At 41.1% G+C, this 15502-nt stretch overlaps 1 protein-coding gene across 3 annotated transcripts in view; it reads right to left on the reverse strand.

The window, feature by feature from the left end:
• Positions 1–15502, reverse strand: part of CCDC148 (coiled-coil domain containing 148) — a 101991-nt gene that overhangs the window by 55249 nt on the left and 31240 nt on the right. For all 3 annotated transcript variants that reach the window (XM_033165389.1, XM_033165380.1, XM_033165399.1), the window contains exons 2-8: positions 14564–14626; positions 13205–13326; positions 4841–4944; positions 3389–3462; positions 2143–2297; positions 1632–1727; positions 1355–1536 (exon numbers count right to left, since the gene is read on the reverse strand). In XM_033165389.1, the coding sequence (XP_033021280.1) occupies positions 1355–1536; positions 1632–1727; positions 2143–2297; positions 3389–3462; positions 4841–4944; positions 13205–13326; positions 14564–14618 (788 nt within the window). In that variant the 5' untranslated portion in view covers positions 14619–14626. The remainder of the gene's footprint in view (positions 1–1354; positions 1537–1631; positions 1728–2142; positions 2298–3388; positions 3463–4840; positions 4945–13204; positions 13327–14563; positions 14627–15502) is intronic.

The raw sequence follows: 15502 nt of genomic DNA on the forward strand, positions 1-15502 counted from the left end.
TAAGAGAGGTTAAGGAAGGGATGAGAAAGCATACAAAGAGCGTAAGCACATGAAGCTGTCTTACACAGGCAGACTACTAGTTCACCAGCCTTCCCCAATCTAATGAATTCCAGAGCTTCTGGCCTACAACTCACATCAGCCCAGCCAATGTGGCTAGCAGTCAGGGATTATGGGAACTGTACATATATATATGAATGACTTTGAGGTCAAGCATTATGACTGTGATGGAAGATGTCAAGCATATTACATTGATTATTGAACACACCAAATATTTAGATAGTAAACTGAAAGGGCTTGGACATTTATTGCCATATCATGAAGAAATATTGGAGTGTTCTAGGCACTTACTTGAAGACTAAGTGTTCTTCTTAAGACCCTTTTATGGATACAGCCAAGCAGAAATTGTTAATGTCACAATTGCCCTTTTGTCTAAGTGGATATAAAATGCTTTAGTACACAAAAGGCACATGGGCTGCATGACTAGAGGCTTTCGTGGTGCTCCTAAGGTAGTATAAAGACTCTTTTTAGGTGCAAGCCAGCGTGCTTTAATTGTTCCAGCAGTCAACTGGTATGCATGTAGGCTAAGAAAATAAACTTATTAGAAAACGGGATTTCAAGCTGTTAATTCAATTCATTCTTCGTTGGGGATTAGCAAATGCCACCACTCAAAAGGCCACAGAAGTAGTCCTGTTTGTACAACATCAATATAAAAATGTACTCACAGTTCATATTTGTATTCCAGAAATAGGAGGCTGGGGTAGTAAAAATGACAAACTTGCCTAACATTAAAAAGTCATTTGAACTATTATGGTTAAAGTCCCTGAATTTGTGACAGCAACTAAGTCACACCACATTGGATTAGGCTTTTTCCATCATGCCTGCCTATCTGCATATAAACAAAGGATCATAAAAACTGAGAAGACTGCACTTCTTAGTGAAAAGGCACAAAGGTGTAGATTTAATAGTTGTATGAGCAACTGATCCAGATTTCTTCAAGTAAAATAATAATAATAATTTCAGTATGAATTAGCATAATTACAAAAGGGGGTGTGGAATGAAAGCATTGCATCCATAGCAAACACAAAGGCATTTACCACAGACCATACTTCTGGTGATTTAACCCTCTTGAATATTTCGCTTATTGTTTTAGACAAGGCACTTTGGAAAGAGACAGTTCTCTCAGCTGTGCAAACAGTTACTGACTATTTAATCCCCTAGAGCTGGGCAGAAAGTCAACTATGCATTGTGTTGATCAAAAGAGAAGTAATGTAAATGCAACCCCCCCTATCAGAAGACTTCAATACCCAAACATTTTGCCTAGCCCTTGAAGAAACATGACATCAGATTCTATTACCTTGATATGACTTTTAAGTCTTGATCAATCTCTTGGAACTTCAACCAATATTCATCTGCCAGTTTGTGAAATTCTGTCAACACTGAAGCCTTCAAATCAGGATACGGGCATTCCAAGGCCAATAACTGTGGTGGAATCTCGCAAAAAAGTGTAGGCCTCTCTCCTGAAGAACATGCCAGTGCCTACAATAAAAATCAGAAGTCATTAACGAGTAAATTTGGTAGAGTTCTTGTTCATGCAATTAAATTCAAACAAATGAATGTCTTCATATTCTTACTTCATTGGTGCACTCTTCAAGCTCTCTTTCCAAAGCTTCTTTCTCCAGGTTAAGTTTTTCCAAAACTACTTTCTGTTGTTCCTTCACAAATGCAACCTGATTTTGTGAAATATTGTGATATAAAAGCATCATTGTGGCTGGCATTTCTCACTACTACATACGTTCCATTTTTATTCTCCCGCCAACCCACTTCAATAAGCTCAGGAAGCTTCTCCCCACCAGCTTTATCCTCACCCTGAGGATCTGCCTCACTTGCAATGCAGATCAGGCTGTCTGTGTTTATATGACTGGCCCAAGGTCAACAACTGAGCTTTCTGGCAGCATGGGGACCTGAAGCTGGCCCTCCCAAGGCCCTAGGCCAACACTCTACCCACCACCCAGACTGGCTCTTTCCCAATGGCATAATTCTGTTTCACAGGTTCTGCATTCCTATCTGCAGAACAAGAAAATACGGATATAGGTGACTGATGCAAGCAAGCAAGCAAGCAAACAAACAAACAAACAAACAAACCTGTTCCAACACTGCATCTGGGTTAAATTGATATTCTTGGCTTTGGCGGTTGGCCTGCCATTCCAACAGGCGGTACCTTAAATCTTCCCTAAGCTGCCAGATAGGTTGTACTGTGTTTGCTTGGAATGTTTCCAGTTCCTTTGATAACTGATACTCTACAATAAATTAAATACAATTTAGGAATGGTGCTTGGGTTTAAGAAAAGACAATTAATTATTAGTGTGCCTTTTCCAGCAAATTAATTTCTTAATTAAAAAACAACAGGCTTGTCAAAGAATAAAACAGAGTGAGCACAGTATTCCTGCCTATCCATCTCCTTTTGGTAATCCTGCAGAAGGCCATTGGAGGAGGACTCCATCACTCAAAGCTCGTCCAAGTCTCTGTCTGCCACAACGCTTTCCCCCAGGAAAACCCATGGTTGACTGATGAATTGAACCAAATGGCAATTGGATTTTTTGCAGATTGCTGTTTGTTCTGATTCAGCGGTAAAGAATGTGTTTTCCAGGGGCATGCTGTGGGGCAAACACAAAACCACTCAAACCTGTGCTTTCTAGGCATGGGATAAGTAGAAGGGTGGACAAGCCCTCAGTTCATTCTTTCAAGCTGTTCCAAAGACTTGCTTGTGGGACCCGAACCAATGGCTTCAAGTTACAAGAAAGGAGATTTTGACTAAACATCAGGAAGACCTTTCTAACAGTAAGAGCTGTTTGACGGTGGAACATATTCCCTTGGAAGGTGGTGGACTCTCCTTCACCGGAGGTTTTTAAGCAGAGATTGGATGGCCACCTGTCATGGATGCTTTAGTGAGATTTCTGGATTGTAGGAGGTTGGACTAGATAACCCTCAGGATCCCTTCCAACTCTACAATTCTATGATTCTAGGAGAAACAGCACTACAGGTGTAGTTTCCCTTTGTTTTTGGCCCACCCACCCTCTCAACTCCACAGTTTTGAGTAACCCAGCCAGATGGGCAGGGTATAAATAAATTACTACTACTACTACTACTACTACTACTACTACTACTACTATTATTATTAAAATACACCTCATCACAGCCAGGGTTTGTTTTCTTCTGTCCAAGCAAAAGCACCCAGGGTGACAAATTGAAAGGGTTTGGAGGTGACAAAACCTTCCATCTCATAATATTAAGTTACATTATTCATGTGCAATTTTACTTTGAATCCATCAGCATATAAATATTTATAAAGACCTGGTTTAATCAAGAAATAATATGAGAAAGTACTTACTGAAGCTCCACAAGTCCAAAAGCCATTCACTTCCTTCATCGAAGAAGTTTTGTAGTTCAGATTCTAGTTTTTTCCTAAAAGGAAGAATTTCGGTTCGGACAAACTCATTTGTTTCATATCCACAGACCAAACAGAAGAAAAAAGCCAAGGCCAGTCATTCACTTAAATGCAACTTCAACAAAGTGTACTGAAATATTCACCAATGGATTCCCAGGAACTAGAATAGTATTTCTCAAGTGAAACAGTTCATTTTCAGTATTTCCAGTGCCAACACCACTTTTTGTACACTGTATCCATCCCCAAAGTTCTCTTTCTTCCTTATTCTTTGAATTGTTTTGGGGTGGGGGCTGATTTATTTCTAGGCCTTATGCCTTGCCCTGACTGCCCATAATGATTATGCTTCTTCTATATTCACTCCCCATTTTGCTATGCCTTTCCTACACCAGAATCCTGGTACAAAATGCAACAAACCCATATTTGACTCAATCTGAGCCCCTATTGCCAAGTGCACATCTATATTCCATCCTAGTATATCACTCCTAACTTCTCACATCTAGTATCTTCACTTGTCCTGTATCAACTACCCAGCTTCAACCTCCTGGCTGAAATTGAAGAACATTACCACCTTCTCTGCATCCTCTAGCGCCTCCTTTCTTGCCTCGGTACTGCATCAGGCCATCCACGGATTCAATCTAGGGTGTGAAAAGCCTTGTCTGTGCTCGAGTTCCCTTACATGACTTCTCAAAAGATGTGTAGGAGCAGTTATAGGGCTGAAATGTCAAGGATCCTCTCTCTCTCCTGAACAATATGTTTTGGGAGGAATACAATCTTCTGGCTTATGATCACTTTCTAGGCTTTTCTGCTCCCCTTCCCACCATGGAAGCTATCATAAATCAGTTTTGTTCTCTAGAAGTCTATTCAGGTGGGAAATCTATCTACAGCCTACTGCTATGAACTGCAAGAAGTCTCACTTCCTAGTTCTCAGAATTACCTCGGCCAGTCCAATCTGCTGCTGTAATTACCAGCACCAACCTGTGCTCAAGTCCATTATCATATACTGGTGACCCTGTCCTTCGGAAGCATAACCTGCTACCCAGGTCCCTCCTTTTTCAAAAGTCATTTCCACTTTTCCGGCTCCTCACAATATCACAGGAAAGTCCCTGTGGTTGCAGCATTCTATTACTCTCAACTGTGTCTCCATATCCCAATATGTGGTGTCAATCCATTCACTGTCCAGAAGTGGTATGCAAATCAGATCTTACATCTCCCCTCCCCTACTAATTCTAACATGACACAGATATTTTCATCTGGTATGTTTTCAGAAGACTAAAATTCACCAACCATTATATGCTCAATTATCTTTTAACAGATATCTGTTAAGCTATGCCTGCTGCACCTTAGCCTTGTACTATACATTTCTGAATTGCTTGATCAAACTTTCCCACTTCTTACCGGGTTCTATGCAGTCTTTTGTGCTCTGACCACCACACTTGTTTATGCCGCTTCTGCAGCATTTGTTCTTTGTTGATTTTTGAAGCGTGTTCAGTTTTTTTAATCTAGGTAGAAGATTTTTTTTAAAAAAAGTAAGTATAATAAATTTATAATTTTATATAAATATAAGATGAGTTCTGCGGGCCTCTAAAATTGTTTCTTCAAAGACAAGGCTCTGGTTGCTCCTGTAGGTCAATGGCTCATGAATAATCAGAACCACAGTTAAATTAAAAGGAAATTTGTTCTAGAAACAAAGGCCATTTATACACTGCCCCACTCTACCTCATGCTGTACCAGCTGCTGCTCTCAGCTCTGCACATCCAGCCACCAGCTGCCATTCAAGTGTAACACAAAACTCGCAAATGTCAGTAATCTAGTCCACTATTTATGTGCAGAAACCAACAAAGTAATAATAAGTTACCTGTTCACACACCACCAATTTGTTTATTTCAAAAAAAGCCAAAATATTATTTTTTAACGTGCCTATAAATATACCAACATGGTATATGTCTTTCAACCAAACACTTAGAACAGTGTAACAAAACAAAACCCAGCTATATAAAGAAAGTAACCAATAACTAAGCAGTCATATGTTATACAGTGGTGCCCCGCTAGACGAATGCCTCGCTAGACGAAAAACTCGCTAGACGAACGGCATTCGCTAGCGGAAGGCTGCCCCACAAGACGAAAAAGTCAATGGGGCTGCCTCGCAAGACGAATTTTTTTTTCGGCGCGAAAACCTCTGTGCTGCATTGCCGCTTCGCTAGACGAAAAATTTGCTCTGTGAAGACACTCGTAGAACGAATTAATTTCGTCTACCACTGTACCAGCCTTCTCCAACCTTGTGCATTCCAAAGGTTTTGGTCTACAGCTCCCATCATCCCTGACTATTGGTCATGATGCCTGGGGCTGATGGGAGTTTTAAGACCAACATCATATTTGGGCACCAGGTTGAGGAAAGCTGGCTTAAATATTTCCAGCTTTTCTTTTGACTCAAATCAAATCAAAACAATAAATCGGGATCCCATCTATAAATGTGCACTTTGACATTTACTGCATGGTAATGGTGTATGTAAGGGACGTGGGTGGCGCTGTGGGTTAAACCACAGAGCCTAGGGCTTGCTGATCAGAAGGTCGGTGGTTTGAATCCCCATGACGGGGTGAACTCCCGTTGCTCGGTCCCAGCTCCTGCCCACCTAGCAGTTTCGAAAGCATGTCAAAGTCCATTTCATATGACGCGGGTGGTGCTGTGGTCTCAATCAATCAATTTTATTACAGCAAGAGCCAGCAATACAAAACAACGTAAGTTTTTTTTTTTTTTTTAAAGCAACACCCCCACAAGAAATCAAAATCCCAAGAGCCAGGACAAAACATCAATGGTGCAAAAGAAGTTTATAATGTATTTTTCATTAAAAGAGATTTAGGTTTTTTAATAGCTAAAGGTGCTGTGGTCTAAAGCACGAAGCCTAGGTCTTGCCGATCGGAAGGTCGGCAGTACGAATCCCCGTGACGGGTGAGCTCCCATTGCTCGGTCCCAGCTCCTGCCTACCTAGCAGTTCGAAAGCACGTTGAAGTACAAGTACCGTAGATAAATAGGTACCGCTCTGGCGGGAAGGTAAATGGCGTTTCCGTGCGCTGCTCTGGTTCGCCAGAAGCGGCTTTGTCATGCTGGCCACATGACTCAGAAGCTATACGCCAGCTCCCTCGGCCAGTAACACGAGATGAGCACCACAACCCCAGAGTCGGACATGACTGGACCTAATTAATGGTCAGGGGTCCCTTTACCTTTACCTTTACTAGTGTATGTGTGATTCTGCTGTTTAAACCAAAACCACTGCTTATAATTATGATTTAGTTATCTATTTTATTCCTCTCTTCCTTGGAAATTTATTTTATTTTATGATATTTTATTTTATTTTTAATTAATTAATTAATTAATTACAGTTATATCCTACCTTTCCTCCAAGGAGCACAAGATGGTACACATGCTTCTCTCTCTCTTAAAGATACTTCTGGTCCAAGATCACCCAGCAGGCCTCAGGACTGAGTGGTGATTTGAACCCTGGTCTCGAAAGTCCTAGTTCAGCACACTAACCACTGTACCACACCCTGCAGAAACAGGACTTATCTTTCCTCTCCTGCATGCCTCCAAAATCCGAAGGGTTGGGGTGACCCCTGGAATGAATTCAGATGGAGGGGCAAGAGGAAGAATGGGAATTCTGTCACATCCAGTGGTGTGATATTGGATCTTACCATAGTATTTCATTGTTCCAAGGTTTATCGAGTGCCCAGAGAAGAATGATATTGGGTGGAATTGTATAAAATATATGAAAGGGTTTCTGCAGGGACACAGCAATACTGTATGTATTACAGCCTTTATTTTACAGGATCTGAAATCATAGGCAAAGCCGAGTCCATAGGTTTTTTTGCACTCCTTTTATCACATACTGATGTAATTACTATCATTACCACATCCATTCCAGAAGAAGTCGATGATGGTAAGAAGTAACCTTAGTGACACCAGCTCTTTTGAATGGGAGAAAGCAAAACATTAAGTGCACACACACTTGAACATATTATGCCAGCTGCTTTCCACTTGGAAACATCATGTGGAAGTGTGTTACTCGGGAAAGATGTGGTAATGCATTTGGCATTCAGACCTGTCTATGGGGTGGGAAGCACCATGTAGAGATTGTGCAAAGCTCCCCAAACCATTGCCTTCTACCCAGGAACTTCCTGCAGTGCTGATTTGGCAATTCAGCTATAAAGCAGAAACACAACTCCTCTGCTGGGATCTTTGTGTCCATGCTAAAAGTACGTTCTGCTTTGACACAAGGATTCTCAGTGTGCTGATGCTGCTGATTTTTCATGCAGACTGTAATGTCTCTGTCTGTAGAGCCGGCAGGGAGGGGATCAGTGACAACTTGCAAGGGGAACAGCGTGAACTGGCATGAGTACTAGAGCTAATTGCAGCAGCCATTGGGAGATGCTTATGGGGACAGTGAAAACACATCCAGTCCTGGCATGATATATGCACTCTACAGCTTAAGCAACAAACAGAGCATCTGCAGAAATGACACATTCCAGTTCCAACAAAAGTACAGTGTGATGTCATTATTTTCCCCATGGGGGCGGAATGCTTAGAGCTCTCCATTATCACTGTGACTTGACTATTGCTCTCTCTCTCTTTTCTATTGCTCTCTCTCTCCTTTCTATACTTCCAGTGTTGCTTTAAAAATGACACGCTCCTTAAAAAACAACTAGGCAATTTTTTTTTTTTACAGCACATGATCCTAGGACTAGTGTGGGAATACACTTCGTGGATCCATTAAAGATCCGCGGTTATTTGTTTATTTTAATGGTTATTATGCACTACTTTTCGTATCCTTCCGTTTTGGAGTCAGTGAGCACTTTGCCACTAACTCTTGCTTTCACTTTCACTTTTGAGCGGAGGCATTTTGCCACTGGGATTACTCCGCCTAAAATTGTAGTTCCAGAGGTTTTCAAAGTTATCAATGGACGTTTATTCTGCTTCCCGCCTTTTTTGGGGGCAGCAACAGTGGTTTTATTGGTTAATATATTGATCGTGATGTCATACCTGGTTCTCAATAAAAGGCTGAGGCTCCCCGCTTAGGCACGTTCTTCTTTAGTTCTTTCAGTTGGGTTAAGTTTAGTTTAATGGTCTTTGGGCTGAGGGTTGGCTGGGTTGGCTGGGTTGGAAGCGCGTGCCGGTGGTAGTTAGGGTTTAGTTCGCGGAAGATTTATCGGTAAAGGTTAGATAGCCTTTAGATCTAGTATAGGGTTAGATCGCGGAAGATTTATCGGTGTAGTTTTATTTAGTTTAGCATTGCGGAAGATTTGGCGGTGTAGGGACTGAGAGTTTAGGGAAAACTTAGCATAGGGCTAGGAACAGCAAAGTGTAGAAGCCTATGCGGGTCAGCCAAAGCCATAAAAGAAACGTCAGTGTCTGTCTTTATTGGGGAAAAGGTTTGGATTTAATTTTAGTCGAAAAACGATAGGGATTTTCATTTAATGCTTTAACTTTGCCCTTGGTTTAGTTTCCTTTACTTTAAGTGATAGTGCAGGAGGTCACAAGTAGTTCCAAGTACAGTTTCGAGGCATCCATTCAGATTCGAGGCATCCATTCATTTTCGAGGCATCCATTTAGTTTCGAGGCATCCACTTACTCACGCACCTTCGGAGTCATTTCCGTCTTACTCACGAACCTTCAGATATTGAGGCTTGGCCGGCGCCCGTGCCCATACGCACGCGGAACGCTGGCCGCTTATCCCCGGCAACTGGTATCTCATGCGTGGGTAGCTTAAACTCACGCACGGGAAGCTCCAGCACCGAATCCCCGCAGACTAGCATTCTGTCCTCACACTGGCTGACTAGATGCCTATGGGAAATTCACATGCAGGATTTGAGCGCAATAGTTCTCTCCCACTCGTGATTCATGGCAACTTGTACTCAGAGGTATACAATCTTGGGGCACAGTCACATGCCAAGAACTATGAATGGAAACAGGGAAATACTGTCTAATTTGAAGTGTGTCCCTCACCATAGCTCATTCTCTCATCCCACTGACTAATGCAGAAGAAAAACGGAAAAGCCTAGAAATATGGGGATATTCTTAAAAAGCCTTCCTAAAGAAGCAGATATCTGGACACAAATGTTGCTTCCAGCTCCTTCTCTTTTCCTGCATGTATGAATCAAAAATAATATGTACTTTGCCCCTACAAGCACAAAACCAACAGAGCCAGCAAATTAAAGTTTCCAGGAATAATGGCTTTAGCACACTTACACAAAAAAAACACAAAAAAAACAGCACTGATGGGGTCAGCGTCTTGAAGCATGGTTGCCCATGATGTGCCAGAGATGTTTGGGGAGAGACACCATGTGTTTGTTTACTTATTTCAAAAAGCTTTTGATAAAGCCACTCACCAAAAACTCCAGAGTAAGCTTAGCAGCCATATAATAAGAGGACAGTTACTGATTAAAGAACAGAAAGCGGAGAATGGGAATAAATTGTCAGTTCTCACAATGGAAGGATGGAAGGCCTCTGCTTTTTAGCTTGTTCATACATTATCTGGAGTTGGGGCAAGAAGTGAGGTGGCCATGTTTGCTAGTGTTAGGGTAGCAAGCACAAAAAAAATTGTGAGGATCTCCAAAAGGATCTCTCCATACTGAGTGAATGCGTATTGTACTCAATCGAAACAAGTGAAAGGTGATTCAGATTGGGGCAAAAAATCCTAACTTCATATACACACTTCTGTGGTCTGAAGTGGCAGTGACTGACCAGGGAAGAGATTCTGGAATCATGGCAGATCATCCAATGAAAATGTCAGCCAGTGTGCAGCAGCTGTGAAAATGGCACATTCCATAGTAGGATCAGTAGGAAAGGGATTCAAAATAAAACTGCCAATATCATAATACTGTTATACAAACATATTGTGCATTTGGAATACTGTTTACAGTTCTGGTTGCCACACTTCAGAAAGGCTTTTGCAGATCTAGAAAAAGTTCACAAATCAGAATGGTTCTGAGGCAGAAACAAATCAGCAACTGGGGCTTAGTTTACAAAAACAGTGAGCAGGTGTAAAAGATTATGCATCGTGTGCAAAAAATGGACAGAGAAAGTTTTTCTCCTTCTCTCATAATACGAGAACCAGGGGACAACTGATGAAGCTGAATGGTGCGAAATTCAGAACAGGCAAAAGAGTACTCTTTCCACAAAGCACATGGAATTTCCCCCCAACAGTTGTAGTGATAACCACCAATTTAGATGGTTTAAAAATATGATTAGACAAAGTCACAGAGGAGAATGCTATCGATAGCTACTAGCTATGAACAGTGTTCGAAACTCCCATTGTTGGCGCAGCTTGCGACAATGAATTTCATTGGCGCGAGCAGTTTCTGAGTTCTGGGTGCAGTACTGCACCTAAGATTTCAGATTAAAACTGCAGAGTGGAAGGAAAGGAGGACCTTTTTCTGCCTCCCCACTTCCAGCTACTCTCTGAAGACTGGAGAAGAGATCCTCTTAAGAATATTAGGGGGGTGGGCAGGAGAAGGACTAGACCATGTGAAAAATGAAAATAATGTTTTAGCTGCAGTTCATTCATTTTCAGCTTTGTATTTAAAAAAATCATCTAGACATTTTGTTGTTGTGCCCATAACCTAGGTTTAAGGTGCAATTTAGCTCCTAGCTGTTATATCTCAGTTTCTAACACTGGCTATGAAACCTATGTACTGCCTTCAGTATCAGAGTAAGTTTGACTCTATATACTGCTTGCTGAGCAACACAAGTGGGGAGAGCGCTGTTGCACTCAGGTCCTGTTTGCAGTCCTTCCATAAGTAGCTGGTTGGCCAGTTTGAGAACAGGATGCTAGACTAGGTGGGCCTCTTCTTATGTTCATATTTCTATCAATTATTTTTATTCTACGACTCAAAAGGTCTTTTTCTGCTCTAACAGCTAACACCCTCTTAGCAAGCGGGAAGAACCACCTAACTATAACCCACACGACATTTTAAAAACCATTGGCCTACTCTTTAAAAAAACAATAGCCACAATTTTGCTGCAGCATATGAAGTCCCTGGGCCAGCCAAGCAGGTCCAGTCTGCAGATTCCCTCTTTCCTAAGCCATTTCCAGTACCTACACAGACCTTTGAATGGTATTCCTGTGCTGTATTGGGCCCACCAAAACTGTTGCTATGATGGGATGATCCTAACATTGGAGGTGTGAGAGTATCTGCTGTGCTTGTAAGACTGTCAGACTTACATTGGCAACCTTGAACCACATTTTTATGTGCCTAGATACCCGAGTACTAGAATGGTGACTCACTATTGGGGTAGGAAATGGAAAACCTGCGAGGGATGGAGAATGGAGCCGTGTACCCTGCAAAAGTTCATGTCCAGCTAACAGAAAACCTGAACAGAAGCACTGCACACTGCAACCATTTGTTGCAGGTCCTACCTGTATGGAAAATACTACAGAATAAAATCAGCTAACAGAGAAATTTTGTACATGTTGACTCAGAAGCAAGCCATTTTGAGTTCAACAGAGCTTCCTACCAAGTAAAGTGTATATAAGATTGCCATCTAAATGTAATATTTGTGTTCAAAGCAACTCACAAGAACACTGTTCATTTTACCTTCGGCTACATGTTCTATTTATAAAAATGATAGTGAATAATTTTACAGTTATGCACACCCTAGCCATTATGTTCTGCTGTTGCTACAGTTTAATACAAGGCAGGAAACATAAGACATAAGGACGGGAATGTATCTGGTCTGTCAAGGCCTTTCACCCTGCCCAAACCTTGCGGGCTACCACCACATATTAATCAGCTTTGTAAAACCAGTGGAAAAACAGTTTTGTAATTTGATACAAATACCTAAATACAGACGGTCATTTACCCTCGCTAGATTCAACGTGCTGCCATCTGCCCTTTTGCAGGGCAGATTCAAGGGTAAACCATATGCAGAATGACATACTTCAACGTCTAAAATCCCTGGTAGAGGACAAGGATCCTGAGATCACGTTAAGGGTAGCCAAATTTTGTGCGATTGCCATAAAACTTAGGGAACAAGCTGTGCTATCATAATGATTAAGGCCTTAAATGATAATTTTAGGTTATATTTTAGTGAGTAAGTTTTAATTTATATATTTTTAACTGTTGCAATATCTGTATTGTCCCTGTTATACCTAATTGCAAATTCAAATGTATCCCTATTGTGTTTTATGACTTCCTTGATATTGTATGTGGGCTGGAACTGGTCTGTGACTGAAATAATAAATTCTAATTGTAATTCTAATTCTAATTCCTGCTCTTCCCTGCTCTTCCAGGGAGAGTAGCAACTGTTCCCAGGTGCGCTGCTGGATGACAAAATACCCCTCACACTATTATAGAGCCTTAGATCTAGTCCTCATAGCATTGGGCTTAGCAGCTCTTTGCTAGTATTAAGAGACAGAAACCCTTTCACAACAGAAGACAACAATGACTAAATCCGTACTATTGCAGCTTTATGTTTAGCACTAAGCCAAACCACAAACACAATGTGTGGCTGCTTAAATCATGCCCACCTCACTCCTCTAAACAAGCCATGAGAGGTAAACTTGGCTCCTTTGCAGTTAGCCATTTAACAGTTAATTCTGTTACCCCATAACTAGCCATCATTACTCACTTATATATATATTTTTAGTACCTTTACTTATGGACAGCAGAATCTCCTTGTGCATACAAATCAACCACCAGCTCCTATGACACTTTCAACCTCAACATCTAAAGTTGCATTCTACATCCATCAGAAATCACAACACTTACCTTTAACAGGATGTTAGCAGATTCCAATTTCTTGGCTTCAGTCATTGCAAGTAGCTGCTCGTAGTCAACAGGTTTATACTTGGAACTCTTAAGGCCATTTTTCATACGAACCACCAAGCTTTCTAGTTTAAGCATAAAACAATTCAAACATGAATAAAGTCTCCAGCCATTATGTGTTTTGAAACACAATGAGAAGAAAAGAACTTTCTCTTTTAAAAAGAAAGTTACTCCATTGCAATTATAACAAAACATGAATAGGAAAGACAACACATGACACTTTTCATTTTTTTCTGAAAAAGACAAATAAATATTTCATGCAAGCCACTGTCTTGGCGACCCAACGCTTGAACTGAAGTGCCAGGCCCGTGAAGCAAGAGAAATATCAACAATCACCTAGGGAATGTTGTTGTTTTTTGTTTGTTTGTAAGAATGAGAGTAATTAAATTATTAGTTAGAGTAATGAAATGAGTATTATACTAAGAAAACCGTTGTAGAAGCAATGTGAAGTCATATTTTAAATTTGATGTGTAATTTGAAAGAGACTATTGTAAATTTATGTCTGGTATTATTTGTGTGATGTAAGATTTAATGTTTTGTTTTGTTTTATGTTTGAAATCCTTTTTTTTAAAAAAAAACCACAAATTTAATAAAGGCTTATTTTAAATTAAAAAACAAAACAAAAAAAACCAATCACCTAAGGAATGAACTGTTACATATTATAGCGCCTATCAGTTCAAGCTTGCAGGCTCAGTATGGACCTCTGCTTGCAAGAAGGAAAAATGTAACAGCCATTTGGGTCACTGAGACAGTGGCTTGCATGACACTTTTATCCACTAATTGGAATGTAAAGAACATAGGAAGCTGCCTTATGCTGAATCAGATCATTGATCCATCTAGCTCACGACTGTCTACACTGACCAGCAATGACTTTTCCAGATTTCAGGTATGGTTCTCTCCCAACCCTACTTGTAGATGCTTGGGATGGAACCTGGGATCTTTTGCATGCAAAGCAGATGCTGTACACCTAAACTATGGTCCTTCCCCTGCTAAACATCGCAAGAGTAGGACTCCTGCCAAGCCCCATGATGACTCTGTCCATCACAGAGAGTGACTGACTGCTGCCACTGTGGGAAGCAAGCACCCAACCACAAAAGTAGAAACAACTTCATCAAGCAATGTCAGCTAAGTTTCCTAGAAGCCAGAGCATAGAATTATAGGATAAATCTCATAAACCATGGACTCCACATAAACTCTATGTAATAATCTATGTGTAACTAATACAGCTAGCTAATACTGAGGAAGGCAAGCTGTGACACAAACAGTGGAAATGGAACATTGAAATGGATTTTAAAAGTCTACCTATATCACTACTCCTGGGAGATGTAGTAAATCCTCGAGGGTCCCTTCCACTCATCTTAACACCTGTTGAACAAAAAGCAAATTATTTATAAGACTGGGACAATACTTTAGAGAGTCACATTCACATATGTTTTTGTATAGGGGCTTCTTTGTCTAGTGTGTTCCCTGTTCATAGAATTTCAATTGCTGATCATATGAAACGGATTCTAAGGACAAGTATTACAGCAGCCATGTATATTTGTAATACTTGTCTTTAGAATCCATTTCATATGACGCGGGTGGTGCTGTGGTCTAAAGCACAGAGCCTAGGGCTTGCTGATCAGAAGGTCGGCAGTTCGAATCCCCATGACAGGGTGAGCTCCCGTTGCTTGGTCCCTGCTCCTGCCAACCTAGGAGTTCGAAAGCACATCAAGTGCAAGTAGATAAATAGGTAACGCTCCAGCGGGAAGGTAAACGGCGTTTCCGTGCACTGCTCTGGTTCCCCAGAAGTGGCTTAGTCATGCTGGGCACATGACCTGGAAGCTGTACGCCAGCTCCCTCGGCCAGTAAAGCGAAATGAGTGCCGCAACCCCAGAATCATCCGCGACTGGACCTAATGGTGAGAGCTGTTTGTTTTTAAATGACTTTCAGTTTGATTCTACTAATATTTCCTGGGCCACAACTCACACTGAATCCAGAAAGCCTTACTCCCAAAGTACATGTGCATCATTCACAACCCTAGTAATCATGTGGGAATCAAATACCTTGAAGCACAGTAATTTGCACTGATGTTACAATCCAATGCTAAATAAAAGCTATAAAGCTACTTGCAAAGGAGCAAGAATGTAAACAAAGGTTTCTCATAACCCATGCTACTAAGGTTATACCACCAACCAGAGACTACTTTCTGTTTGTGGATTTATGAATCTGGGTTTTCTTCAGCTGGAAGTGTAGGTGAAA

Source organism: Lacerta agilis, chromosome 1 (assembly GCF_009819535.1).
Source record: "Lacerta agilis isolate rLacAgi1 chromosome 1, rLacAgi1.pri, whole genome shotgun sequence".
In the NCBI taxonomy this organism is placed as follows: Eukaryota; Metazoa; Chordata; class Lepidosauria; order Squamata; family Lacertidae; genus Lacerta; species Lacerta agilis.